At 42.1% G+C, this 27,999-nt stretch overlaps 1 protein-coding gene across 2 annotated transcripts in view; it reads left to right on the forward strand.

Annotated features, from left to right (window-relative positions):
• kcnh4b (potassium voltage-gated channel, subfamily H (eag-related), member 4b) overlaps positions 1-27,996 on the forward strand; it is a 58,745-nt gene extending 30,749 nt beyond the window's left edge. The window contains exons 8-18 of one of the 2 annotated variants that reach the window (XM_054769293.1): positions 801-958; positions 1,040-1,241; positions 2,379-2,573; positions 2,649-2,848; positions 3,233-3,482; positions 4,011-4,225; positions 7,933-7,971; positions 8,721-9,094; positions 14,310-14,413; positions 15,449-15,525; positions 17,960-27,996. In XM_054769293.1, the coding sequence (XP_054625268.1) occupies positions 801-958; positions 1,040-1,241; positions 2,379-2,573; positions 2,649-2,848; positions 3,233-3,482; positions 4,011-4,225; positions 7,933-7,971; positions 8,721-9,094; positions 14,310-14,413; positions 15,449-15,525; positions 17,960-18,688 (2,543 nt within the window). In that variant the 3' untranslated portion in view covers positions 18,689-27,996. Of the gene's footprint in view, positions 1-800; positions 1,242-2,378; positions 2,574-2,648; positions 2,849-3,232; positions 3,483-4,010; positions 4,226-7,932; positions 7,972-8,720; positions 9,095-14,309; positions 14,414-15,448; positions 15,526-17,959 lie in introns of both variants that reach the window. The other variant, XM_054769292.1, reaches the window with a different exon arrangement.
• Positions 27,997-27,999: the final 3 nt, after the last annotated feature.

The raw sequence follows: 27,999 nt of genomic DNA on the forward strand, positions 1-27,999 counted from the left end.
CAAATTCTGCAGAAAAAGATTGCAGTCCTGCAAAAATGAGTTTATTTGTTTCCAATCATCTTTTTCATTTATTTAATTTAGATATGGAATTTGTGAATTATGTTGTTTTATTAATAAATATTTGATCATTTGTTTAATATTTTTTATCATACTTTAAACAAATAAAATAAAAACTGGGCCGCACTGTGCCCGAGTGGTTAGCATGTTGGCCACACAGTTACGCGATCGGGAAGACCTGGGTTTGAATCTCCGTTGGGCATTTCTGTGTGGAGTTTGCATGTTCTCCCCGTGTGTGTGTGGGTTTTCTCCAGGCACTCCGGTTTCCTCCCACATTCCAAAAACATGCATGTTAGGTTAATTGGAGACTCTAAATTGTCCATAGGTATGAATGTGAGTGTGAATGCTTGTTTGTCTATATGTGCCCTGCCATTGGCTGACGACCAGTCCAGGGTGTACCCCGCCTATTGCCTGAAGTCAGCTGGGATAGGCTCCAGCATACCCCCGCAACCCTAATGAGGATAAGCGGCATAGAAAATGGATTGGATGGATGAAATAAAAACGTTCTACTCATTATTACTCATTCTTTTAAATGTTATTTTTAATGTCATTATTAGAGGTAGAGTGAGAGAGAGAGTGCAGGTGTACTGTACCTAAAGTTGTGGCCAGTGAGTGCATATTTCAAGCCACCGTGATGGATCTCAGGTACCTTGGTCATTTTAGGAATATGCATTCATTGTGTAATAATGTCACCCAAATGCACATTTATTTATCTATTCTTCATTTTGTTTTCACTCTTCCAGATATCATCCTAAATTTCCGTACTACCTTTGTGAGCCAGTCGGGCCAGGTGGTGTACCAGTCGCGCTCCATTTGCATTCACTACGCCACTACTTGGTTCTTTGTGGACTTGGTGGCCGCTCTGCCCTTTGACCTGTTGTATGCCTTCAACATCACAGTGGTCAGTCGTCTTCAACCAGTACTGCAAGTGGAGAAAATGTGCAGGATGGATAAAAGTAAATGTCCGCTTCTCCCAAAACAGACCTCGCTGGTCCACTTGCTCAAGACCGTGCGTCTGCTGAGGCTCCTGCGCCTGCTCCAGAAACTGGACCGCTACTCGCAGTACAGTGCCATGGTGCTGACCCTGCTCATGTCTGTGTTCGCCCTGCTGGCGCACTGGATGGCCTGCATCTGGTACATGATTGGACGCAAGGAGATCGAGACCAGCGACTCCTGGGACATAGGTGAGTAGGACCTTTGGGTTTCTGCCGCTATGCGTGAAAATAAATTACTGTAAAGTCTAGGGGTGTCTAAAAATTTTGTGTCACAAGCTCTCGCAAGATTAAAATGTGACAAGATTTCTCATTCAGAATAAAAAATGTCTCGTGGGCACTAGGCCCGGGATGAAAAATACTGTAAATGTATTAATCATAAATTAAAATGAACTTGATAATTTTGCTGGCCTCAATATATTGCCATGTGCATGCGTGTCTGTTTTCCTCGTCCCCCGCCTCCAAACAGGCAGTAAGAGGATTCACTCTGTGCATTGGTTTCAGCGCCTTGGCGCGTTTGTTCCATAGAAAAATGGCATGAACGGAGTGAGCCCTTTTGTTAGTCATACAATCTCTTAACCTCAGTGGGTGGAGGCAGGGCTGTGGTCTACCCTGAACTGGTACCTATGGACTATTTAGAGTCTCCAATTAACCTAACATGCATGTTTTTGGAATGTGGGAGGAAACCGGAGTACCCGGAGAAAACCCCCACACACACGGGGAGAACATGCAAACTCCACACAGAGATGCCCAACAGAGATTCAAACCCAGATCTGCCCGATGTCCTGACTGTGTGGCCATCATGCTAACCACTAGGCCACCGTGTGGCCCAACCAACAACTATTTAAGCTCTAAACATGTAACTTAGCAGCCATTTACAACAACGGTACAGCAAAGCACGCTGGGACACAGGAAGTGCTGTTGTCAAAACACCGGTGATGGTGAGGAGGGTAGCGGGAATCCAAAAAATCGCATAGCGGCAGAAAGACGCGGTAATAGACTCCTCCGCCACGCTTTGACATGCCCAATCGCAAGTATTTCTCAGGTGTTTGCTTACGCGAGTTGTACAATGTTGTTTACAGCCACGTCGAGAAGCTAATTGCTGATGCTGTATCCATTAGCTTCATAACAGATATGTGTTAAGATAGATAGATAAATAGAAATTGAGAGTTGGACAATATCGGCATATTGGTTATTGGCAAAAAAGGCAATATCAGACATCCTTAAAAATAATCATTGTTCAAAAATCATATATAGATATCTAGATGAGATAAACCAATATAATTTGTCACTCTGACACTTTGTCGGCCTCTCCTCCCATTGCCCAAGGATGGCTACATGAGCTCGGCAAACGTCTGGAGATGCCCTACGTCAACAATACGGTTGGCGGCCCGTCGGTGCGCAGCTCGTACATCGCCGCCCTCTACTTCACCCTCAGCAGCCTGACCAGTGTGGGCTTTGGAAACGTGTGCGCCAACACGGACGCCGAGAAGATCTTCTCCATCTGCACCATGCTTATCGGCGGTATGTCAGACACCCCCATACGGAATAACATTCAGGAGGAAGAAGCTTTGAATTGTTTTGGTTGGATTCCCGCAGCGTTAATGCACGCCTTGGTCTTTGGGAACGTGACGGCCATCATCCAGAGGATGTATTCACGGCGCTCCCTCTACCACACACGCATGAAGGACCTGAAGGACTTCATCCGCGTCCATGGACTGCCTCAGCAGCTCAAACAGCGCATGCTTGAATACTTCCAGACAACGTGGTCGGTCAACAATGGAATAGATGCCAACGAGGTATGACTGCAATTCAACTGACCAAAAAGTCTGATGTCATCCCTGCTCATAGCCACTAGGGGGCATATTTGAAGAGTATCTGGTAGGGTCGTAACAGTACATGTACTGTATATGTGATCAGATTTTTGGTACAGTACACATTGAGTGAGGGACAGGGATGGGGATGTTACACCATCGTATCTGGGAATTGCTATGATATGATGTGACGTATTAACCAGCATTCTAGGCCTCAATTATTGTCTGTGGCGTGCTGGCTTGTAATTTCGGCCCTTATTTACAAATAAATGTCAGCACACAAGCCTGCCTGTCAACTAGCAGCTGATATGCCGCAACGCCATCTGGTCCCTAATAGCCAATTTTATTGTGTCGCCATCTGCATACCAGCTCCTCCACGACTTCCCCGACGAGCTGCGGGCCGACATAGCCATGCATCTGAACAAAGACATCCTGCAGCTGCCCGTCTTTAAGGGCGCCAGCCGAGGGTGCCTGCGCTCGCTCTCCCTCCACATCAAAACCTCCTTCTGCGTCCCTGGGGAGTACCTGATCCGCCAGGGTGACGCGCTACACGCCAACTACTTTGTCTGCTCGGGTTCCTTGGAGGTGCTGAAGGACGGCATGGTGCTGGCCATACTGGGTTGGTATTCTGGTCACATGTGTGCATACAAGTAGGATCATATGACTGCTGTCATTATAATTGGGTAACCTAAATCTACCACACACCACGATTAAATCTATCACCTGACAATAATGAATCAAGTCATCCCAGCCAGCCGTAGATGGAAAATTACGGGGTCGCCTAACCGAAATTCGAGTCATTCAAGAGTAGGTCCACTGGTTGAAGTGTCATGATACTACTTACTACAGTATTACTACATTCTAATAAAAAAATAATGAAAAATTTGTCATAATTTTACTAAAACGGGATATGCTGCTTATTATTATTATTATTAATGCTGTAGGTCTTAATAGGTAACTGATTTAACTCAAATATTTCATGTCATTTTTATAAAAATCATTTCAAGACAGTCATATAGAACTACATTGATTTTAATTTGTATTTTAAGTAATTGATTGTTAAATATATAGTGATATGGTATGATAATATCACTCCTATTTACCAAATGCCATTTTAATAAGAGCAAGCATGTGTTGCATTTTTAAGGGAAAGGAGACCTGATAGGGTCTGACCTTCCTGCAACCGATCAGGTGATCAAGACAAACGCTGACGTGAAGGCCTTGACCTACTGTGACCTCCAATACATCAGTGTGCGTGGGCTGCGGGAAGTGCTGGACCTCTACCCCGAGTATGCCAGCGTCTTTGCCTCCGACATTCACAACAATCTGACCTACAACCTCCGGGAGGGCAGCCAAGATGAGGTATCGAACAACGACTCCTTTAATGGCTCTGAACAACACAGATGTACTTTCAATTTTAATTCATTAAAAAAGAACTGCACATTATTAGTAACTTTGGGGCCGATTGCTTTGCTGGATCACACATAGCGGAGAAAGGAGAGGGAAAGTCGGCAGGAACAGGAAGAACGATATTTTGCATTTGAGTCAGTACTCTGTATTAATTAGAAGATACACAACCAGAGAAAAAATATTTTATTATTATTATGTATTATTTTTTATTATATTTTTAAAATTTAATTATATTTTTAAATTTAACTTTGTTTTGGCAAATTTTGACCAAAATTCTGCCTGCACAAAAGGTAATGTTTAGTTACTACTATTACTATTATTGTCACAAAATGGTGTGATGCCATAGTGTGGATCCCAAGATATAGAGAGAACACACTCGTAGTGAACAAAAAAATGTTTAATACAAAAAATCACACCACAGGAGGAAAGGGCACAATAATACAAAAATGCAGAGTCCAACAGCAAAAAGACACGGGGCCCAAGTAAAAAAATAGCAAGAAATTAATACTAACCACAGGACGTTGCTGAGAACTAAGTGGGGTACTAAACATAAAGCGCTGCTGAAAACCAAGCAGGAACTAACCTTAGCAAAAGGTATAAACTAGCCGCTGCTGGAAAAGCTAGGCGGGGAACGCAAGATTCACAATGCTGCAGGTTTGACCAGAAAGAAGCAACAGCCATGCAAAATTACACCTTTATAATGTGTAAATAAAATAATAATAACATGTTTTAAATTGAATTATTACATTAAATTAAATCTAATGTTGGATTTTTTACATTTTTATTTATTTATTCTTATTGACATGATTAAAACTGAATTAAAACAGACTTTATTGTGTATAATGTAGTTTTTATTTAACTGCTTTACATTAAATTAAATTGCAGGCTATTTATTTGCACTATTTTCACGTTTCAGTCACTACCCTGTATAAATCCACCATATTGCCATCTGCTGGATCTGGTGGGGCACTGCGCTACTAGACAAAATAATCCCTCACCTATTTTTAACAGAGCATCTTCAAAAGTTGATGCTGCTCTAGCATCCAACTTGTCTCACGCCATCTGTTCACAGTTTGAGGGCAAAAAAAAAAAAGAAACAGGACGCCGCCATGCCAACATAGCAGCTCAATCCCACGGCCTCCTCCTTCGCTGACACAGTGGGAGGCTTGGGCCCAATCGTATTCAAGGGCAGGAATTCCTTTACACTCTGTGGATGGCGTCCAGTTTGTGCAGCAGTTAGTCAAACACTGCTCAATATTGCCAAGGAAGCAGATTGTAGGAAACCTATGGCAGATAAAACATTTTTTTTTTTTTAGCAGTGGGAAAAACCCAGTCCTTGCTTCAAGCTGACTTTTAAGTGTTTGTGATAATAACACTGCATCTTATTACATCTGCACCGACTTATTTGTCATGGGAGATGAGTTTGGAGGAAGAGGAAAAAAGAGCGTGGGCGGTGTGGGAAGGTCAAACCCCCAGCCGGGCGCCGGTGTGGAGTCCGAGTGGCATGGCATTTAATGGCGGCGCCTCTGCAGGGGGAGCCGAATAATCAGCTGTGGTGGAGTGTGGAGAACAAGGTAGTTTGGGCAGGAGCTGGGGCCGTGAGCGCTGTCCCACAGGGGCCCTCCTGAACGCACTTTCATCAAGTTTGTAAGTATAGACGAACACGCTAGGACAGCTTTAAGAGTGGAGTTCACCTTTCACAGCTTGCCTCTTTTTCTGATTTTTGTAGGGCAATTTTAGTGGGTTTTTTTTTTTACAGCGTATGAATGCTGTTACAGGCCAAGCCTGGCCCTTTAAGAAGAATTGCATTGTAGGAAGTTGAGTGTTGTAGTTTTGTACTTCAGCAGGAGGCGGCTGTGTCTCTCTCTCTTCTCTCTCTTCTGTCCGCACCGCCCATGGTCTTCTGCGTTCTGACTGGCTGTAGACCATTTCAATCAATATCCTTTGTGCCGTTTCCTGTTGTATTCATCACTAGTAAACTAGCTAACCGTGTGAGCTGCTTGCCAACCGCCAATACACAATAGAAGAAGAAGACAACGCTAACCGTGTGACTCTGAACGATGTATGTTTGCAACTTTTCTCCCCGACAAAACCCACAATGTCTGTAAAAGGTTCTGCACCCAAAAGGCAAAGGAAGCCCCCCATTGCACAAAAAGTTGAACTTGTGGACATGCTGAGGGAAGGTAGAAGTTGCGGCTGTAGGGTGCCGTTACGGAATAAATTAACCTTTGGTTCAAGGAGGACAAGGAGGAGGAAAATACGAAAACAGGAGCAATATGTTTAAGGATACAAAAACACTACAGTGGAACGGTGCCAGGATGAAGAGGCACGGTCAGAGGAGCGAGTCACTTAATAATTTCTTGTGTCCAACCTGATAGGTTGATCATTAAAATTCAAACAAAGGTTTGAACTTTTTTGAGAGTGTTTAAACAAAAGAGAAATGTTAGTGCCTGTCTGAGAAAAGTGTATAAAGTGTATGGTGAGGGGTTTTACAGCCTTAAAAAGATATATAATCATTGTAAAAAACATCAAGTTGGCTACTTTGCGGAGTTCACTTATTGTGGGCTATTTTGGGAACCTATCCCTCGCAATAAACGAGGGAACACTGTACCTACCATACCTCAGGAGTCTCCAAAGTGCGGCCCACAGGCTGTTTTCGGCCTGCTGCTCATTTTTTAGTGATCCCCAGCATATTGTAGAAATACAATGAATTACCGTAAATTCCGGTGTATAAGGCGCTACTTTTTTCTTAAACTTTGAACCCTGCGGCTTATACAGCGGTGCGGCTAATTTGTGGCTAAGTTCTAATCTTGTGACATCCGCTTTACTTCAGAACTACTTATAACTAATTGTTTAAATAGTGTGCCGCTTGTGAGTCAGCGAGGAAACGCTAGCTCTTCCTTTAGCAGGAGCCAAACACAAGCTATCAGTGCACTCACAACAAGCTTTTCAACCCATAAGAAATCCCAGGAGGTCATCCCTAACAGCAGAGCCCCACGAGATGGTGCTTTTCTTTATTTATTGTAAAATCAAAGTAAGTTGAAACTCGCCATAATTTTAGATGATGTGCACAAAATGTGAGCAAATATGTACAACTTTGTGTGACACTGAAGTCCTACTTTGCAATGTGGGACACTGGTGGTATTCATTCCCCTTAGAGGGGTAAGGACGTTCAATTAACGTCACTTTGTGGTTATTAATAATAAGTCCACATACTGTAGCTCCAGGGACGCTTGGCTTTCTGAGGAGAAGTCGTCCCCTGCTGCTTTAAAGTCGATTTTCCCCTCTGCGTCGTACACAGCAGCAAATACTGTATATGATATATAGTTTGTATTGTTTTATATTAAGTATACACATGTCATCGAGCTGTAATTCAAGAGCATCAACTAAAAAATATATATATATAAAGTCAGTCAAAGAAGTCAGTCATTTTGTATAAAAATAATTCCTTTGCAAAGACTTGTAGAAAGAAAGAAATGTATTATTGTATTATTATTATTATTTATTTTTGTATTATAATAAATGAGTAAGATTTTTTAAGCCAATAGTTATTTTGGTTAATTTAGCAAATAAAGCTAACTTTATTGCTAATGTCCAAATACAGTGAATTGTCGGCTATCACTTGCAGGCTGTAAATTGCCTCCTTTTCTTCTCTGCAGGGTCTCAGCAGGTTTTCAAGGTCGCCCAGGATCCCCCATGTGAGTTCACGGCAATGCAAGTGTCTGTTTTTTCTTCTCACATACTTGTTAAGGACTGTCTGTAAAGGTAACTCCAGGCTGTTTTTTTCTGGGACATGGCAAACTGAGAGAGGGTACAAGGACTTCCCCTCCAGGTTGAAACTCATTTGTAGTGGAGAGACGAAGAAGAAGGTCCCTAGCGTCATAGCTCACTAACTGTTAATAGTTCCTATTAGGAAAGCTAATTTTCTCACTGTGTATTGTCTGCTTGGCGCCCTGTTCGGCACACTGTCCAAATTGACATGATTTCTCCCTTAAAAATAATTTATTGATAAGAAAAGCAAATATGTATCCTGTTTGACACACATAAGATTTAAAAAAATCAATAAATTGCCATGAATATTGACAGATTCCAAAATACCCCAACAAAAAGAAATCAGTCATAAATTAAAACAGCATGTTTTAAAGCAACATGTTTATGCTAGTCAAAGATTCTCTATGTGACAGGAGGCGCTGCTGTTTTTAAGTACTTGCCACTAAAGCGCTAGTGGAAGATGTCTGTATGGCAAGAGTGCTCTGCTGGTTTTAGGGATGTGATGCAAAAGTGATATTCTGGGAGAGAATAACATTTTTGCATCACAGTTTTGAACTGAACCCATCTGATTCCGACCGTTAATTTACCAGATTTGCCCTGTGAATAGCCCTGAATATTAATTTATGCACTCACTTTTGCCTGAATATATGATTTAATTCCACTTCCTGTTTACCAGGAGCCCAGACTGACTCCTGTCGTGGAAACCAAAAGCGAGGATCTTGACGACTCGTTCCACCTCTCTCCGGCCACCCGCTCCCGCCGTAACCTCCTGTTGCCCAGCTTGAGCAGCCCCGTCCGTCGGACATCTCTGGGCAACCTCCTCGGCGACGAGCTGCGTCAATTCAACGCCCTGCGACGCTGCCGCTCACCGAACCTGAGCCGCGGCTTCCATGGTCAGAGCGCGTCACCTCAGCCGCCTCCGAAAAGAGAGCATGTCGTCTCTCCAGCAGCGTCCACGTCCTCCCAGGGTGAGATGGGGATGGACCAGAAACCATCGAAGCTGCTTATCCCGACTGTCACCTGTTTTGGACCCCCGGATCTTAGTCCCAGGTACTCTTACACCACATTGGACCACATTTGCATGGTACCTCTTCACGGTACCTCTTCTATTTCCAAGAAAGCAGGGGTTCCAAACATGCTGAACAGATACCATATGGTTGACGTAAACCATATAATGTAATCCCTCATTTATTGCGGTTAATTGGTTCCAGACCCGATCGGGATAAAGCAGGATTCTTTATTTATAAATTTAATATTTTCAAAGTTAAAGCATAGAAAATCTGTTCAAGACCTTCTAAATAGAGTTTTTAACATTATTAAAGCCCTCTAGACATGAAATAACACCCCGATAGCCACCTTTACATTCCTATTACCCAATATAGTAGACGTAATAAGAATAAATAAGCCATTAAGGACATAAATAAGATTTGTGCTCATCTATGTTACTATAATTCTTTTTCTTGTGTTTTCTTTCTTTTCTTGGGAGAATGAACAGAATAAGAATTTCATTGCATAGTATAAGTGCCTGTTTTACTATGCATATGACAATAAAACTCTTGAATCTTGAATCTATAAATATATTCCCTAGGGGACCTGAAAGAGAGGTGGACAGGAAGTGATGTCGGGGGTTCAGAGTTGAGTTTCAGCTTTGCATGGGTAACGACCGCAAAAGTAGCCCCTGTTTTTATTAGGGATTATTGTGCTTTTTGTGAGATCATTCAAACCTGCAATAAAAGCCTGTTGTTCAGGTGATCAAGTCCTTCTGTGTCTCACCAAACATGACAGTAAAATTACTGACACCAGCGGTGTAGACATTTCATCGGCTTTGAATGTGTCTCCTGAATATCTTATATTTGTATTTGAGTTCATTTAGCCATTTTTATGCTTGAAAATGCTTAATTTAGGCATAAAATATGTAACATTTGCTTAAAGATGCATCTTTTTTGACGAATAATAGGCCATATTCAACGATGCAACAGCATGATTTATGAATTCATGTACAGTATATTTGAAAAACTGTGAAAGACTGAAGCCGCGAAATTTGCAGTGGCAAGGAATGACTCAACAGAATATATGTCAAAAAATGATAAGAATAAACACACATGCTAACATTAGCTTAGCCAACTGACTTTCAAACTGTGGTTGGAGTATCACTGGTGGTACGCGGGCTTCATCTAGATTCAAGATTCAAGAGTTTTATTGTCATATGCATAGTAAAACAGCAGTTATACTATGCAATGAAATTCTTATTCTGTTCATTCTCCCAAGAAAAGAAAGAAAACACAAGAAAAAGAATAAGAACATAAGAAACATTAATACCAATAAATTAAACAACAACAACAGAAGAGCCATTAATACAAATAAATATACAAATAAATGATTAAATAAATAAGTAAATAAATAAAAGTGCTATGAGTGTGTGCGTGTGTTGCGTGCGGCGTGTGTGAGTGCTTCGTTGAGAAGCCTGATGGCCTGTGGGTAAAAGCTGTTTGCCAGCCTTGTGGTCCTGGACTTCAAACTCCTGTAGCGTCTGCCTGACGGTAGGAGTGTGAATAATGAGTGTTGTGGATGTGTGCTGTCCTTGATGAGGTTGTGTGTTCTTCGTAGGACTCTAGATTTATAAATGTCTTGCAGTGAGGGGAGGGCTGCCCCAACAATGTTCCGTGAGGTCTTGATCACCCGCTGGAGTGCCTTCCTATCACGTGTTGTACAGTTACCGTACCAAACAGTGATGGAGGCGGTAAGGACACTTTCCATAGTGCATCTGTAGAAGCAACTCAGGATTGTGGTGGACATGCCAAATTTCCTCAGTCTTCTCAGGAAGTACAGTCTCCTTTGGGACTTCTTCAGAATTTGTTGGGTGTTGTGAGACCAGGTGAGGTCCTCGCTGATGTGTGTGCCAAGGAACTTGAAGGTTTTCACCCTCTCCACCTCAGTCTCATCAATAAACAGGGGTCTATGCGGCTCCTTTTCCCTTGTTCTTGGGTCGATGATCATCTCTTTAGTCTTATCTGTATTGAGAAGGAGATTGTTATCACGACACCAAGCTATGAGGTCCGCCACCTCTCTTCTGTATGATGTTTCAACACCACCAGTGATCAGTCCGATGACTGTAGTGTCATCCGCAAATTTAATGATGCTGGTGTTGTTCTGGGAGGCCACGCAATCGTAGGTGAAGAGCGTGTAGAGGAGCAGACTCAGCACACACCCCTGTGGGGTCCCAGTGCTCACAATTCTTGAGCTGGATGTGCGATTGTGGACTCTGACTGACTCGGGGCCTGCCTGTTAGAAAGTTAAAACACCTAGTTACAGAGGGAGGGTGACAGGCCAAATGTGAGGAGCTTATCTGTGAGTTTGTGGGGGCTGACTGTGTTAAAAGCAGAGCTATAGTCTATAAATAGCATTCTGACATATGTGTCCTGGCCCTGTAGGTGAGAAAGGGCTGTGTGGATGGCAGTGTTGAGTGCATCATCCGTGGACCGGTTCTGGCGATATGCAAACTGTAGAGGGTCCACAGTTGCCGCCGGGATGCTCGTTTTGATGTGGGTCATGACTATTCTTTCAAAGCACTTCATGACAATAGGAGTGAGTGCTATAGGGCGATAGTCATTCAAGCAGGTCACGTTGCTCTTCTTGGGTACGGGCACTATGGTGGTGGACAGAGGCTTGTGCAAGCGACAGGTTAAATATGTCAGCAAGCACATCAGCTAGCTCTGATGAGCAAACCTCCTGAGATGTTGTCTGGGCCTGCTGCTTTTCGTGGGTTTGTTTTGTTCAGAACCCTGCGCACATCAGCTGATGTCACCATGAGCGGTGAGTCCTGTGTGCTCCCCAAGTCCAGCCACCCTCTCTGCTCATCAGGAGTTTGTGTGTCAAAGCGGGCATAGAACTCATTCAGCTCATCTGGAAGTGTGGTTTGGCTGGACGTGGCTACGCTACTCCGCTGTCGATAGTCTGTGACGTGCTGGAGCCCCGCCCACACGCGCCGAGGGTCTGAGGTGGAATAGTAGCCCTCCAGCTTCTGTCTGTACTGTCTTTTGGCCTCTCGTATGGACCTTCTCAGGTCATATCTGGCCTTTTTGTAGTCCTCAGCGGTGCCCATGACAAATGCAGTCGAACAAGCACGTAGCTTAGCCCTTACATCACAGTTCATCCACTGTTTTGGTTAGGGTATTTTCTGTAATACTTGGTGGTGGTAACAGTCTCTATGCATGTGCTAATGTAGCCAGTAACAGCAGACGCGTATTCATCCAAATCAACAGTACAATCTTCCCTCCCCGCTGCAGTTTTAAACACATCCCAGTTTGTGCAGCCAAAGCAGTCCTGAAGTACTTGATCAGTTTCTTCATTCCACACTTTAACAGCTGTACTTACAGGGGGAGCTTGTTTAAGAAGTTGTCTGTATGTTGGATAAAGGAATATGGAGATGTGGTCGGCTTTTCCAAAATGGGGTCTTGGAACAGCCTTCAAAGCATCTTTCATGTTGCTGTAGACTTGGTCCAGGATGTTATTTTCCCTTGTGGGAAAGCTCACATGCTGGTAATATTTAGGGAGAACAGTCCTGAGGTTACAGTGGTTGAAATCGCCAGATATAATAAATACAGCGTCCGGGTGTCTCGTGGTCTCGTGTTTATCAATGATGTCATGCAGGAGGCCTAGTGCGTTAGCGGTGTTAGCTCGTGGTGGGATGTAAACAGCAGTTAAATACACAGCGCTAAACTCACGAGGTAAATAAAAAGGTCTGCATTTTACCATCAGCAGCTCAATGTCCTGCGAGCAGTGCTTTTCCATCGTCTGTACGTCTGTGCACCACCGTTTGTTTACGTAAACACAGACGCCGCCACCTCTGTGTTTACCAGACACTAAAGTCCGATCTCCCCGGTAAGCAGCAAATGTTTCCAACTGGATCGCCGAGTCCGGTATATCCTCCGTCAGCCAGGTTTCTGTGAAGGTGAGGACACAGCATTCCCTGATCTCACGTTGAGCTGTAATCCTTGCTCTTAGTTCGTCCATCTTGTTTTCGAGGGAGTGGACGTTGGCTAGCAGCAGGCTTGGTAGCGGTGGCCTAGTCGCTCTAGCTTTTAGCCTAGCATGTAGGCCGGCCCGCTTGCCTCGTTTACGCCTCGGATGCTTTGCTCGCCGGGTATTCAGCTCACCTGAGAGGCTAAATGAAAGTTCATGGTGAACCCTGCCGATGTTCAAAAGTGTCTCTCTGTTGTAATGTACTGCGTGAGTGTGTTGAATGCCCAAAATGAACAAAAAAATAGAAAAAAAATAGAAAAAAACGGGAGAGTGTCACAGAGACGTCTGCCACGGAGGGCGCCATCTTTGATCTAGTAGTATTCAGGAAGTGCAGATGTTTACAAAAAATAAATTATAATCAAAAAATATTTCCAATAAAATATCCAATAAAATGCATTTTTATTTTTCAAAAACAAGGCTTGAGAAACTTCTCATTCAATATAAAAATGAATAAATATATTTAATATGAAATATATTTATAACATGTTTCTTACACATATAGATAGTTATGGTTATATTACAATTTATTAGAACTACAAATATTGCGTCTAATAAATAATGCATATACTATATCACAAGTTAAAAGAAAATTATATTAGAGACATATACATATGAAGTAATTGTACAAATACAAAGTAAAATACAAAATCAATTTATAGGATTCACTGAAAAAAGCCAATTACCTGCGAGTACAGGCCACGTAGCTAAAGGTAAATATAAAACATTATAATTTATATTATGATCAATCTAAATATTTTTGAGGTGGTACTGGTTGTAAAATGTTCCCAGCCTGTTGTTGCAGTATTATTCCACAGTCTCCACTTTGCTGCAGTGGCCCTAAGTCTTCTTTTGGATAAAATTTGACAGAAGTAAACACAGGATAATGTTGTCCACCTCCGTTGTTGCTCGCATGTTGCTTGTAAAAAAAAAAAAACCCTGACATCTTTAGGTTGAATTCTGAGTTGATGCCATGACGTGTATGTTTAGATGTACTGTAGATGTTTTCCCATTGTCCAGTTTTAAATGCCTTTCCTCATATTCCATCAACTTCCTCTCGACAAACTGTTGGTTCACGTGCTCACGTCTTCCAGAAGGTTGCTGCTTCAGAGAGCTCTGCGGTCGTGTTCATGCCCACCTGCGCCTCTTCCAGTCGCCTCTCTTATGGCACACTTCTGAGCGGCCTGCTGACTTCAGTCTTAATTAAAAGGCTACTCTAGTGTTACTCTTCACCTCTCTACTTCAGGGTTGTGGACGGCATTGAGGACAATGGACACGCATTCCATTTCAATGTGGAGCACACCGGGCCCAAAGCCAGAACAGGAAGCAGCAGCAGCGGCAGCACCCAAGGTAAACCAAAGCACCACCTGCCAGGGGTTACCCGGGTGCCAGATGGCTCCTGGTCAATTTACCACTTCAAAGCCCCACCTCACTCCTCCTTGTGGGGAAACATGAGACGCTAGCCCCAATTTAATTCATCTAAAGTAGCGAGGTCAAAAGAATATCACAGTCATTATGGGATGACTTCCACTTTTATCCCAGTCAACAAGTAAGGGTACTTCTGTTATTCATTCATTCAACAATATGTTTAATATTGTGGTTGCAGTGACATATCCAGTCTTAATAGTAACAGAAATATCATATCATATAAAGCTGGAATATGATGAGAAAAAAAATACAGAATTTTACCAGAATAGTGTCATAATTTTCCAGGAGAAAGTAATTTTATGAGAATAGAGATGTAATATTATGAGGCAAAAAAAACACTGAGAATAATTTTACAAGAAACTATTGTGATAAATAAAAATAAATACACACACACACACACACACACACACACACTGTGGTCATTTATTTATTTTATTTATTACTCCTTTTTGTTGTTGTTTTTTTAAAAATGGGGGCATATTTAATCTTACTAGAATAAAGTAATCATTTTACAAGAATAACATGATATTATGAGGAAAAAATTATAATGTTACAAGAAAAAGCAGATCAAATTTTTTATTTCAAAGTCACAGTTAGAAAAGATCACAATGTGGAATGAAGTTGCATAACTAATATATTTATTTTTTTGTTTAAAAAATTATAATACATAAAATCCACAATATGATATAAAAAATATAATCATCAACAATACTTAAATTTACTGTCAATCACAATGTTCACATTAGGTTTGCCTTGCTTGGTTCCAGTCTGCTCTGCAATAGGGCCAAGAGGGGGGCAGCCATGGAGCTTTTGGAAGCTGGAAGTTGGCACCCACTTTGTATTGCACAAGACTCCTCACACATCTTTTCATAGTAAAATCATTGCATCCATGTAACAGTAAGAGAAAAGGAGGCCTGAAAGGTGAACTGTTTTCTAAGTGGGGGCTCATATTCCCAGATTCCACGAGGGTGAATTCTCATCTACTTCTGGAGACCGAGGAGGTCCGGCAGAGCATCAGCAAACTCCACCAAAAGGTAGGTAGCAGCATTTGTTGAAGGTGCACTACAGTACTAGCCTATTTTTTGCCAATTTAAAATAAGTCTCAGAGGTGCCACAATAGTGGACTGGAAGTGTGTTGCTGTTTTGTGTGTCTGTAGCTTTAATGCTAATGAGCTGTTTTTGGCTTTGTGTGTGTCTACAAGAAGCACTATTTTGTACTTTACTTTTTTACATCCAGGATACAGTAGATGCCCCTACAACGTAAATAATCCCTTCCGAGAACCTTTATGTTATAGGGTTTTTATGTTATACGAAGTGTAAAATACATGTAAATAGCCTAATCTGTTCCAAGATCTTCCCAAACTCACACCTTTGGCACTTCAAAATATTCCACCAAATATGGTGGGAAAATATAAGAAAACATTAGCATAAACATAGTAGAGTAACATTCCAATATAAAATAAGGTAATAAATAAGAGTACTGTAAATAAATAAAACCGAAAAACAAAAACAATACCGTTCACAAGATGTCTTGATCAGGAGCGCAAGTGGAGGCAGGAAGGAGGAGACATATACTAAGACAAGATAATTACACATAAGATAATTACACATAATTCCTCAATAGTTGTGTACATACCCTGAGTAGTATGTCAGTCAAAATAGCTATGTACAGTTCATGTATTACATCCAGTTAGCATTTTCTGTCAACCATTACCGACATACAAGAAATGACAATGATTATGCAAAAAATCATGCAGCCAAAGTCAAGGCAACATATTAAAAAGGTTTCAGCAATGGCCACATTTTCCATTTAATAATGAAATACTGTAATAGTTTAACAAGCGGACGTGTAGAAAACACACTTCTATTGTGAAGTTCAGGACACAAAGCAAAGCCATCAAACAATTGACTTTTTTTCTACATAACTAGCCTCTACAAGTGAACGGATAACTTTTATAATAGATATAAGCATCTTACCGCTGAGTTAGTTTATCCATAATCGGAATAGTAAACATGAAAGTTGCAACTCCATGTGTAGTTTGAGACATCTATTTACCATTATCGTGGTGGAGCAAGAGTGAATCAGGAGGGGAGCATTTACAAAGTGACGTTTATGCGATCGACCCAAACTACCTTCGCGATCCACCAGTAGCTTGTGAACGATGTAATGGCACCCCTGGGATATACAATTTTGTGTGGAATATGCTGTTTACGTTTAATGAGGTGCAAGGTTTTGTGAGAATTTGGTCAAAGTACATCTTTTGGATGCAACAAAATGCATTTGATGCACAATGAGGTGTTATACTTGGGGAATCAGGGCAGCTAAAACGTACATTCCACGGTTTTGTATTATTTATTTCATTGTCTTTGTCACAGACTTTTCTATGTCACAAAATGACGATACGCAAAGGGGCTGAAACTGACATCAGATCATGTTTTATACACAACAGGCACAAAGAAAGTATTCAACCGTGTAGCACACAACACGAACAGCTAGCAAGTGCACACACTGTGTACACTCGGTAGCGCCCCACCTCTCTCCACTGGGACAAAGAGACTGAATGACTTACAGGAGGGTTCACTCACTGCATTCATTCCGCTATAGAACCAACGCGCCCAAAGTTGTTGAGACAGATGCCCAGAGTGAACTCTCTTGCCATCCAGCCTATTTGGTAGAGAGACAGTAGGAAAATAAATATGCATGCACATGTCAATATATAGAGGCCAGCAAAAATATTGATTTTGTTTGTATTTATCCTGCGGTTAAGTGATTTATTGATTATCGTGATAGGGCTAGTTGCAGAGCTTTATTTTAAGATGTGTAGCGAACCCTGTCTTTTTTTTTTTTGCAGAGTGTTAGGTGTATACACGGGGTTTCCATTAGGAAAGAGGTTTTCCCATCATGACGTGATGAAAACCTGCACTGGGGCAGGGTAAACGCCAGTCAAAGGTTCTCTATATAACAGCACACGAGCAACCAGTTGAGTAGCACTGCTGCCCGTAATACTGTTTTAGTATCATTATAAAGTCAGTTTTTCATAATCAAGGATTTCTCTTGTATAAACGTTGGCCTATAATTGAATGCTAAAGCATGAAAATAGGTCAAGTTGATGCACGTACTGTGTAGCTGTGAATTGAATTAGGCAGATGTCACATGCATGCGGTGCATCCAGATGGACTTAGGTAGGTTGCTGAGTGAGACCACCATTAATTCATCAGCAGTGTGCCATGCAGAGCCCAGAGAGCTGACTCAGCATCATAAAGAACCAAAATAAGCTCATGACGACCAGCTGCTACTTTTGACCAATCCGCCGCCCTCCTTCGTGCGTCATTCCCACTAGGTGTCTACTTGTTCACCTATTTGCGTCAGTTAGTGCCGTCCCTGCGGATTTGAAGCGATAGCTGCTTGGAGGAGGAGACAGAGGCTGCTTCATTTGTCTCTCTGAGTTCATTGTTTTGCCTCTGCAGATGGGCACGTTAAACCAGGAAATATCGGAGCTCACCAAGGGCCTGCAGCACATGATGCATCTCCTCCAAGCCCACGTGTCCTCCACACATCAGTACTCATACCATCATATCCACCAAATGGTGCCCAACCCCTCCAGGGCGTCAGCCTTCAACGTGGGCAGCCATGACAGCCACAGCATACCAAGTGTGCCCCCTTGTGGCCACTGGAGCCACCACACCTCCACTCCTCATCCAGGGTTACCCCAGCATCATAGCTCCAGGTTGGCCACGCCCTCATGGACCGGGTCCTCTCTTATTAACAGCAGACGAGGCTTCCAGAGTGACAGCCCAGGCCTGGTACCTCACTCTGGACATGCGGACCCCCTCGGCAGACCTCTCAGTGCGAGCCCGACCACCATCAGTCAGTCTCAGCCCACTTTGTGCCTGCAGCCCCCCGTCGATGGCGACAAACGTGTTTGTTTTCGTACGGGCTCATCCACAGACAGCCTGCTGGCTCCGTCCACCACTTCTTCTTACCCTCTTCTCAACCTGCACACACATTCCCATCTCAGTTCAGCCCAAACCTCACATGAGGACACGCAAACGGATGTCTCTCGTCCCCCTTTACCCCCAGATTCTACGCCCGCTTGCCTACTGGGGATCAGCAGGGATGGTGGGTCCTTGCCAAGGTCCAGCATCGGTGTCCAGACACAGGAATCACCGAGCAGTCCAGGTGTCTGGACATCATAGATTAAAGTTTGAAGCTTGTAACAGTGTTTAAAACAACCTGCAGGGTCCCTTAAGCCCACTTACTGTAAGTCCCCCAAGATCTCATGTTTGTCCAACTTCATTTAGTATTAGGGCCACACAAAGACAAAATACCACTACCAGGAGAATATTGTCATAATTACCACATGAAAAAAGGAATTTGATGACAATAAAATAGTAATATTATGAGGGAAACAACTACATAGTTTTACAAGAGTAAAGGCATTAAAAAAAAATTGAGTAATTATTTTGAGAATAAAGTCGTAATATTTTGAAAAAAAATAATTAAGTGGTGTTTCAAGAAAAGAGTGTTCGTTTTAAAATAGAGTTGTTAAAATAAAGTTGTGATATTGTGTGAGTAAAGTTGTAATATGTGGGGAAAAAAAGACTTACAAGAATTACAGCATCATTTTGCAGCAATAATGTTGCAGTCATATAAGAATACTAATAAGAAGAAAATAAAATTTTCCTCAGCCACCATCTTATCGTGGTGGAGGAGATTGGTAGGGTCACCCATGACAAGCAGGTCCTAAGGGAGGGACCAGACAAAGAGTGGCTCATCAGACCCTAATGATGAGAAATAACGTTGGACCTATATTTCCCTCACCCGAACGTGGGTCACCGGGGCCCCCCTCTGGAGCCAGGCCTGGAGGTGGGGCACGATGGCGAGCATCGGGTGGCCGGGCATTGCCGGAAGAGGTAACATGGGTCCCCCCTCCGATGAGCTCACCACTCATGGGCCAAAAAAGTCGGGTGCAAAGGAAGCTAAGCGGTGGTCGAAGGCGGGAACCTTGGCGGTCCGACTCTCGGGTGCAGAAGCTAGCTCACATGTGGAATGTCACCTCTCTGGTGAGGAAGTAGCCTGAGCTGGTGCGTGAGGTGGAGAAGTTCTGGCTAGATGTAGTCGAACTCACCTCGACACACAGAAAGGGCTCTGGGACCAGTCCTCAGGGGTGGCAATTTTTGTTGTCCCCCTGCTCAGGGCCTGTACGTTGGCGTTTAACCCGGTGAACGAGAGGGTAGTTTCCCGCCGCCTTTGGGTGGAGAGACGGGTCCTGACGGTTGCTTGCACTTACGCACCAAACAGCGCTTCAGAATACCCACCCTTTATGGAGTCCTTAGAGGGAGTACTGGAGAGTGCTCCCTTGGGGGATTCCTTTGTTCTGCGGGGGGACTTCAGCGCTCATGTTGGGAGCGACAGTGAGACCTGGACAGGCGTGATTGGGAGGAACAGCCCTCCTGATCTGAACCCAAGCGGTGTTTTGTTATTGGGCTTCTGTGCTCGTCAGAGATTGTCCATAATGAACACCATGTTCAGTTCAAGCAAAAGGGTGTCCACATGTGAATTTGGCACCAGGATAACTTGGGCGCAGTTCGATGATTGACTTTGTGGTTGTGTCGTCAGACTTGCAGCCACATGTTTTGGACGCTCGGTTGAAGAGAGGGGTGGAGCTGTCAACCAATCACCACAAGGTGGTGAGTTGGCTCCGATGGTGGGGGAGGATGCCGGTCAGATGTGGTAGGCCCAAACACGTTGTAAGAGTCTGCTGGGAATGTCTGGCAGAGTCCCTGTCAGAGGGAGTTTTAACTCCCTCTGAGAGCAGTATGACCATGTTGACTGGGCCATGTTCCGTGCCTCCATTGTCAAGATGGCTGATTGGGGCTGTGGCCGTGAGGTGGTCGATGCCTGTCGTGACAGTAATCACATAACCCATTGGTGGACACCACTGGTGCGGGATGCCGTCAAGCTGAGAAAGGAGTCCTATTGGGCTGTAGCTGACAGGTACCCCAAGGGCCAAGCAGTCTGTGGCTCTGGCGGTTGCTGAGGCAAAAACTCGGACATGGGAGGAGTTCAGAGAAGCCATGGAGAACGACTTATGGACGGCTTTGAGGAGATTCTGGACCACCATCTGCCATCTTCCATGAGAGGGAAGCACTGCACAGTCAACACCATGTACGGTGGGGAGGGTGGTGAGATGTTGTGGAACGGTGGAAGGAATACTTCAAAGACCTCCTCAATCCCACCGACATGTCTTCCAATGAGAAAGCAGTGTATGGGGACTCCACGGGAGTCCACTCCACTCTCTGGGGCTGAGGTTGCTGAGTTAGCCAAAAAGCCCCTTGGTGGCAGGGGCCAAGGCGTGGATGAGATCCGCCCGTAGTTCCTGAAGGCTGTGGATGCTGTGGGCGTGTCTTGGTTGACACGACTCTGCAGCATGATTTGAACAAATTGTTTGACTGGGGCGTTGCCTCTGGCTTTGCAGAGCGAGGTGGTGGTCCCCCTTTTTAAGAAGGTGGACCGGAGGTTGTGTACCAACTATCGTGGGATCACACTTCTTAGCCTTCCTAGTAAGGTCTTGGAGAAGGCATTCAACTGTGTTCCTTGAGGAATTCTGCGGGGAGTGCTCAGAGAATATGGGGTACCGGACCACCTATAGTAATTCAGGCTGTTTGTTCCCTGTATGACCGGTGTCAGAGTTTGGTTTGCTAGCAATAAGTCAGACCCGTTTCCAGTGAGGGTTTGACTCCGCCAGGGCTGCCCTTTGTCACCGATTGTGGTCATTACTTTTATGGAAAGAATTTCTAGGCACAGCCAGGGCGTTGAGGGGTTCCAGTTTGATGGGCAGGATTGGGTGTCTCCTTTTTATAGATGATGTGGTCCTGCTGGCTTAATCAAGCCGTGACCTTCAACTCTCACTGGATCAGTTTGCAGCCGAGTGTGAAGCGGCTGGGATGATAATCCGCACCTCCAAGTCAGAGTCCATGGTTCTCGCTCGGAAAAGGGTGTCATCTGCAGGTCGGGAATGAAATCCTGCCCAAGTAGAGGAGTTTAAGTACCTCGGGGTCTTGTTCACGAGTGAGGGAAGGATGGAACGCAAGATCGATAGGCAGATTGGTGCAGCGTCTGCAGTGATGCAGACTCTGCATCGGTCTGTTGTGGTGAAGAGGGAGCTGAGCCGAAAGGCAAAGCTCTCAGTTTAGCTGTCCTTTAGAGATAGGATAAAAAGCACTGTCATCCGGGAGAAACTCGGAGTAGAACCGCTGCTCCTCCGCATTCAGGTCAGGATGCTTCCCAGACACCTTCCTGGGGAGGTGTTCAGGGCACGTCCGACTGGTAGGAGGCTTTGGGGAAGACCCAGGACACGTTGGAGAGACTGTCTCTCAGCTGGCCTGGGAATGCCTCGAGATCCGCCAGGAGGAGCTGGACGAAGTAGCCGGGGACAGGGAAGTCTGGTCTTCCCTGCTTAGGCTGCTGCCTCTGCAACCCGTCCTCAGATAAATGGAAGAAGATGGATGGATGGGTGTTAATTTTACCAGAATAAAGACCCTGTAATTTAATGACAATTAAGTAATAATATTAAGAGAAAATGTTGTAATTTTACAAGAATAAAGTCATCATTTTACAAGAATAACATTGCAGTATTATGAGAAAAAATGAGAATAAAGTGGTAATATTAATACAAAAATGTCAGAATATAATAAGAAAAAAGCAATTTACAAGAATTAAATCATAATTTTTCAAAAGTCAACTGGTGGTATTGTGGAAAAAAAACTAATAAAAAGTAATTTTTAAAAAAAAGAAAAAAGATGCCATTTTAAAGAATAAAGTCAGAATATGATGAGGGGGAAAAAAATAATAATTTTCCAAAAAATAAAGTCATAATTTTACAATAATTAGGTGATAGTTTTACATGAGTAAAGTTGTGTTGTTGTGAGAAATACCTAATTATTTTCCCAGAATAAGGCAATTAAGAGAAGAAAGGTTGTCATTTTACAAGAATAAAGTCTAAATATTACGGACAAAAAATACATTTAGAATTAAGTCATAATTTTAAAAGAATAACGTAGCATTATGAAAACACTTTTATTTTCTGATAATTACATAATATTAAGAGAAAAAAAGTAATTTATACAAGAATAAATTCAAAATATTATAAGAAAAAACAAATAATTTTACAAAAATAAAGTTATGAGAAAAGCCTCCCAATTTTACAAAAAGAACATAAAGTGGTAAGATTAACAGAAGATTGATAGAAATATGTTTATACACAAATATTACAAATATCTGAATATTATGAGGAAAAAAAGAAATAATTTCACAAGAATAAAGTCATAATTTGACATAAATAACGTTGTAATATTATGTGAAAAGTCATCATCGTAAGAGAATAAAGTCTTAGTATTATTTTTTTTCACTATAATTCATATTTTATTCCCATAACATTATGACAATTTTCTATAAAATGTAATTTATTCTTTTAATATTCCAAATTATTTCTTTTTAAAATACTTTTTCTGGTAATAAAACAGCTTTGTTCTTCTTGTAATTTTTTTTTAATGGAAAAACTGATTTTCTCATAATAACATATTTTTTCTTCTGAGTGTGGGCCTAATACTCACTTTGAGTTTTTTTACCATGACTATGCAAAGGCATGTTGGGTTTTTTTGTGCATTATCTCAGCATTTACTGATGTGTATCTAAACTATAGTATAGTTTCTTCCAGCTCGTGATGCGTGTTATTTACTTTGCATGGTAAAATATTATTTTTCCTAAGGAAAAGGTTTGTAACATCAATGTGTAAAGCATTCTACATGACAAACTAAGGTAATTGTGTATTTCTACAATGCTGGGGGCGTTTTTGGATGAAGGCAACACATGTAGATGTTTTTCTTTCATGGCTTATTTGTAAGTGACTGACTCGTGAATACGATAAAACCCACCAAGTCAAATTGTATAAGAAAGTATAAAAAAAATCCCTTTAATTTACAAAACTCTGAATGCCTCGTTTTGTAAGGAAAATAAAGAAAGTGCTGCTGTCATATACAATAATGGAAAAAATGGTTAGACCACCCTTGTTTCTTCAGTTGACTGATCCATTGTAATGCCTGCTACAACTAAAGGTACATTTGTTTGGACCAATATAACGATGATAACAAATATAGCTCATAAGAGTTGAATGTAAGAGCTGATATCTAGCAACTTCCATGGTTTTCTTGATAATAACCTAAATCACTTAAGTTCTTACATGAATAGCTATAGCATTGTACTGCCAAAAATGTAACCCTTATGAGCTATTTTTGTTGTCATTGTTATATTTGTCCAAACAAAGGTACCTTTAGTTGTATCAGGCATTACAATGAACAAGAAACTGAAGAAACAAGGATGGTCTAATCATTTTTTCCATGACTGTAGTGTGCTTTCGTGGGAAAAGCTTGTAGAACTCTCAAGTGACGAAACATGCAATCTGTGATTGCACTTTATCCCTTTTTAAGAGCAATACTCTCACCACTGACTCTCAAGCTGATTATATAAGCCAACATTTTATCTATTTGTTGCCTAAATCTGTGTTGTTTGACTTACTGAAGCAGCAGGCACATCAACATCAGCGTGGTTCTTTTTGTTGCCAAAATGCAATATCAAATGTAATGCCTGTGGTTATTCTCATTCATCCAGGTCATCGGATTCTCAGGGCATTCAGTCGATCGCAACTGGACTGTTGTCTAAGAAGACGTTTTGCCTCTCATCCGAGCAGGCTTCATCAGCTAATGCTCAAAGACTCGGTGGGACACACACCAGTCAGACTAGATAGGACAGCTCTGGCCTGAATGTGGCGCAAGATCCAGTGTATTTATCTTCTAAAGGAGGGTGCATGTCCAGAGAAGAATACTTTCGCTCCCTTGTGGTGTCAAATAACGGCCGTTGGGCCCACCAGATGTAATGACGGGCATGGATCCACCAGAAACAAAGGTGGCTGCGCCTTGTTTATTTGTTAGACTGCTAAATGATTGAATCTTTTAGGAAGGGATGAAAAGACAGCATTGTTTGTGGGGGAAAAGGTGATGACACAGGAATGATACACAGAAAAATTATAAGATAACGTAACAATGTGGTAATATAATTGTCAAAGTTTTGTCACTATGAATAATCAATATAACAAACACAATAAATAATCATCAGTATAAATAGACATTACAGAACATGGTTGTAATAATAGGTGAGTACAGACAATAAACTCACAGGAATGAAGAGTTAGTAGTAAGTGTTGTAGTGATTGGACATAGCATTTTGTACACAGTGGTTCAGGACTCTTCTTCCTTATATTTTGCAAACATCAACTGCTGTTTCTTGAAATCACTCATTTGGTGCATTGTTTGAGTCCCTTGTTCAATCCGTTCCATAATTTGATTCCACATACTGAGATGCTGTAGGCTTTTAGCGTTGTCCTCGCGTATTAAGTGTTTTAAGATTTAGTTTTTGCCTGAAGTCATATTTCTCCTCTTTTGTTGAAAATAATTGTATGACATTTTTGGGTAGCAGGTTATTGTTTGAGAGCAGTAAAGAGAGAGTATGGAGTGATTTTTGGTTGAGGATCAATTTCAATTTATTCAATATTGGATATGTACAATCAAATACAAATAGATGGAGTGAATATTGAATGAGTGAAAGAAAATATATTTCTGGGAATTATAATAGACGAAAAAACGAGTTGGAAATCTCATATCAAAAATATAAATACAGTCAAACCTGTCTTAGCGGCCACCTTTATAGAACAGATAACAGATATAGCAGCCACTGAAAAATCCCCCGCAGCAAATTTACATGTTATAGACCCTGTGTATAGCAGTCACCTGTCCAACGCGGCCAGCGGCCACCCATTTTGTCTCCCTTGGTCAATATCTGACCGCATATAGCGGCCAAATTACCGACTCAAGTAGAAGCTTCATGCACGAAAAAGTTTTGTTTTTCAATCAATGAAGCCGTCGTGTGTAGACTTTAATTACTGAGTCCTAGCTCAGTCACAATCATTCACAAGATCCACACAAACTGTCAGTTGTTCCACATAAAAAAGCCGTCTTCTTTTGAGCTTGCTATTTCCTGGTCAAACATGTAACTTTAAGAGCATTTGCACCAAAACATTACCGCAAAGTAGGCTGGGAACAGGACGTGCTCCCAGCGACGCTACAATAACAAAAAAAATATGCTAGCATGCATGCGGCAGCGGGAGAAAAACTAAGCTCGGTTGTACTTGAAGTATTTTAGAATGTACTCACGTTATTTTTCAGCAATCCTCATCCACAAATCCATCAAAGTCCTCATCTTCTGTATTCGACACAAAAAAAGCCGTCTTCTTTTCCGTTCGCTACTAGTCTGTTAACTTGTCAGTGTTATTCAGCTCCGAAGCAAAGAAGGAAACTTCTCCTGTTGCTTCTGCCAACTTTATTTATTGAACGCGGCCACCAGACAGCAGCTCAGAACACACACACATCTCTCAGCATCGTCTCTCCTTCCTGCTTGCCCACAAGGCAAAGGTTAAACAAGCCCCACTACATAGCTGTCCAGCCAATGCCTGTAAGAAATGACACCGTTTATTTCCTGGTGTGCACTGGTCAATACTGTAATGCCGCTTGTTGTGGGGAAGGAGAGACTCACGTCGCCGATGCACTTTAATGGCTTTATTAACAGCGGAGAACACTGCAGGACTTTACATCCACACCAACATAAACACACTTCCCAAATTTCTCCAAACTCACAGCTAGCACTGAGCCTAGCTCTCCTGCTCGGGACGCCCACCGTCACTTCCCGTCACTTCCTGATGAACTAAAGCTGTAATGACACTCTGCCGTATAAAAAGTAAAATATTAAAAACAAGCGTTACAGTAGACATTACCAACACAGCTTTGTTCTGTGGGTCGTGGATATATTCTATCAGTTATTATTAAGCCTCTAGCTTCCTTTTAGTAAGTAAAAACCTTGGCTATGATTGCACTACATTGTCATGTAGACCTACAAAGTACACTTGGAAGAACAAGAGGTGAATAAATGTATTGCAACTGATGTGAAACTGATGAGGGGTAGGATTAAATAAGCTTTGCTTCTTCCTACTCCTTTTTGGACATGCAAAATTGTGAATTGTACTATGTGATGTGCTACTGTTTGACTCATATGCATGTTCAGGATTAAAACCATGAACCATGATAATAACAAGCCTAGTAGTGCTGTACAACTTTTATCCGCAGTCCGCAGTGCCCTCTACTGGTCAACATTATTATTATTTTTTTTCTTTTTTTTCCTCTACTGGTCAACATTCAAACTGGACGCCAAGCTGTCTATAGAGGCCACCTGTCTATAGCGGCCACTTTTGCAGACTCCCTCTAGTGGCCGCTATAGACAAGTTTGACTGTACTTCAATATTGAGTAAAGCAAAATTTGTTCTTCATCAAAAATCACTCTACACTCTTTACTGTTCGACCATCGTTGGTAGGCAGAAGTCCAACAACCATCATTTGACATTACATAAGAGCTAAACCATTCCTGTCTCGACCTACCTCCTCCTTTAGATAAATACACCGTATCTTGCACCACGTTCTCAGAATAGAGCTGTCCTATCTAGTCTGACTGGTGTGTGTCCCACCTAGTCTTTGAGCATGAACTAGACTAGAGCTGTCCTATCTAGTCTGACTGGTGTGTGTCCCACCTCGTCTTTGAGCATGAACTGATGAAGCCTGCTTGGATGAGAGGCGAAACGTCTTTTTAAACAACAGTCCAGTTGGGATTGATTGCATGCCCCGAGAATCAAAAGTAATGGAGCATATATTTTTATGTTCTACAGGGAGATTGAGAATTGTTTATTCGTCTAATGATGAGATGATGAAAAGTCACAACACTGCTGCACACGGTGGTTTCCCATCAGTAACAAAGCTAATGATAACCTTGATGTTGTGCAGTAATGCTAACACATTGAGTGATATAAAGAGGGATCAGCTGAGGGCTACACAGGACGCATTCAGACAAACAACAACATCAAGGTAGGATCTTCTCATTTTTGGACATTCATGCAGAAATATGGCATGCTTTCTTACCCTTTAATGCTTTTATGTCTGTAAACTTATGTCATCTAACAAGATTGCTGTTCTGGTCCTTTTGGTTGTTTGTGAGGGTGACTTTATGCTTGCTTTACAATAAAATATATCATTTTGTTTTTTATTCACCCCGGGGGACCAAATGTGTACATTGGATTGTTTAAATCTGTCAGAAAGGGACCGTTTTGGGACCTAAGGGTACAAAGAGTAAGGGTTTTGTTTTTTTTTGACATTTTCATTTGCTCTGATAATATTAATACATCAAAATCAATGTTATTAATTATTGACCTAGCCAAGGAACACATCAGGGTTTCTTATGACAAAAAGGGCATAAAGAATATAATTTGAAAGATTATATCTATAGGTACATTGTTGAAATGATTTGATGCTGTGAACATGGAAAAGTATATAAATTAGATTTTATCAGACAC

Source organism: Dunckerocampus dactyliophorus, chromosome 2, assembly GCF_027744805.1.
Source record: "Dunckerocampus dactyliophorus isolate RoL2022-P2 chromosome 2, RoL_Ddac_1.1, whole genome shotgun sequence".
Classification (NCBI taxonomy): Eukaryota; Metazoa; Chordata; class Actinopteri; order Syngnathiformes; family Syngnathidae; genus Dunckerocampus; species Dunckerocampus dactyliophorus.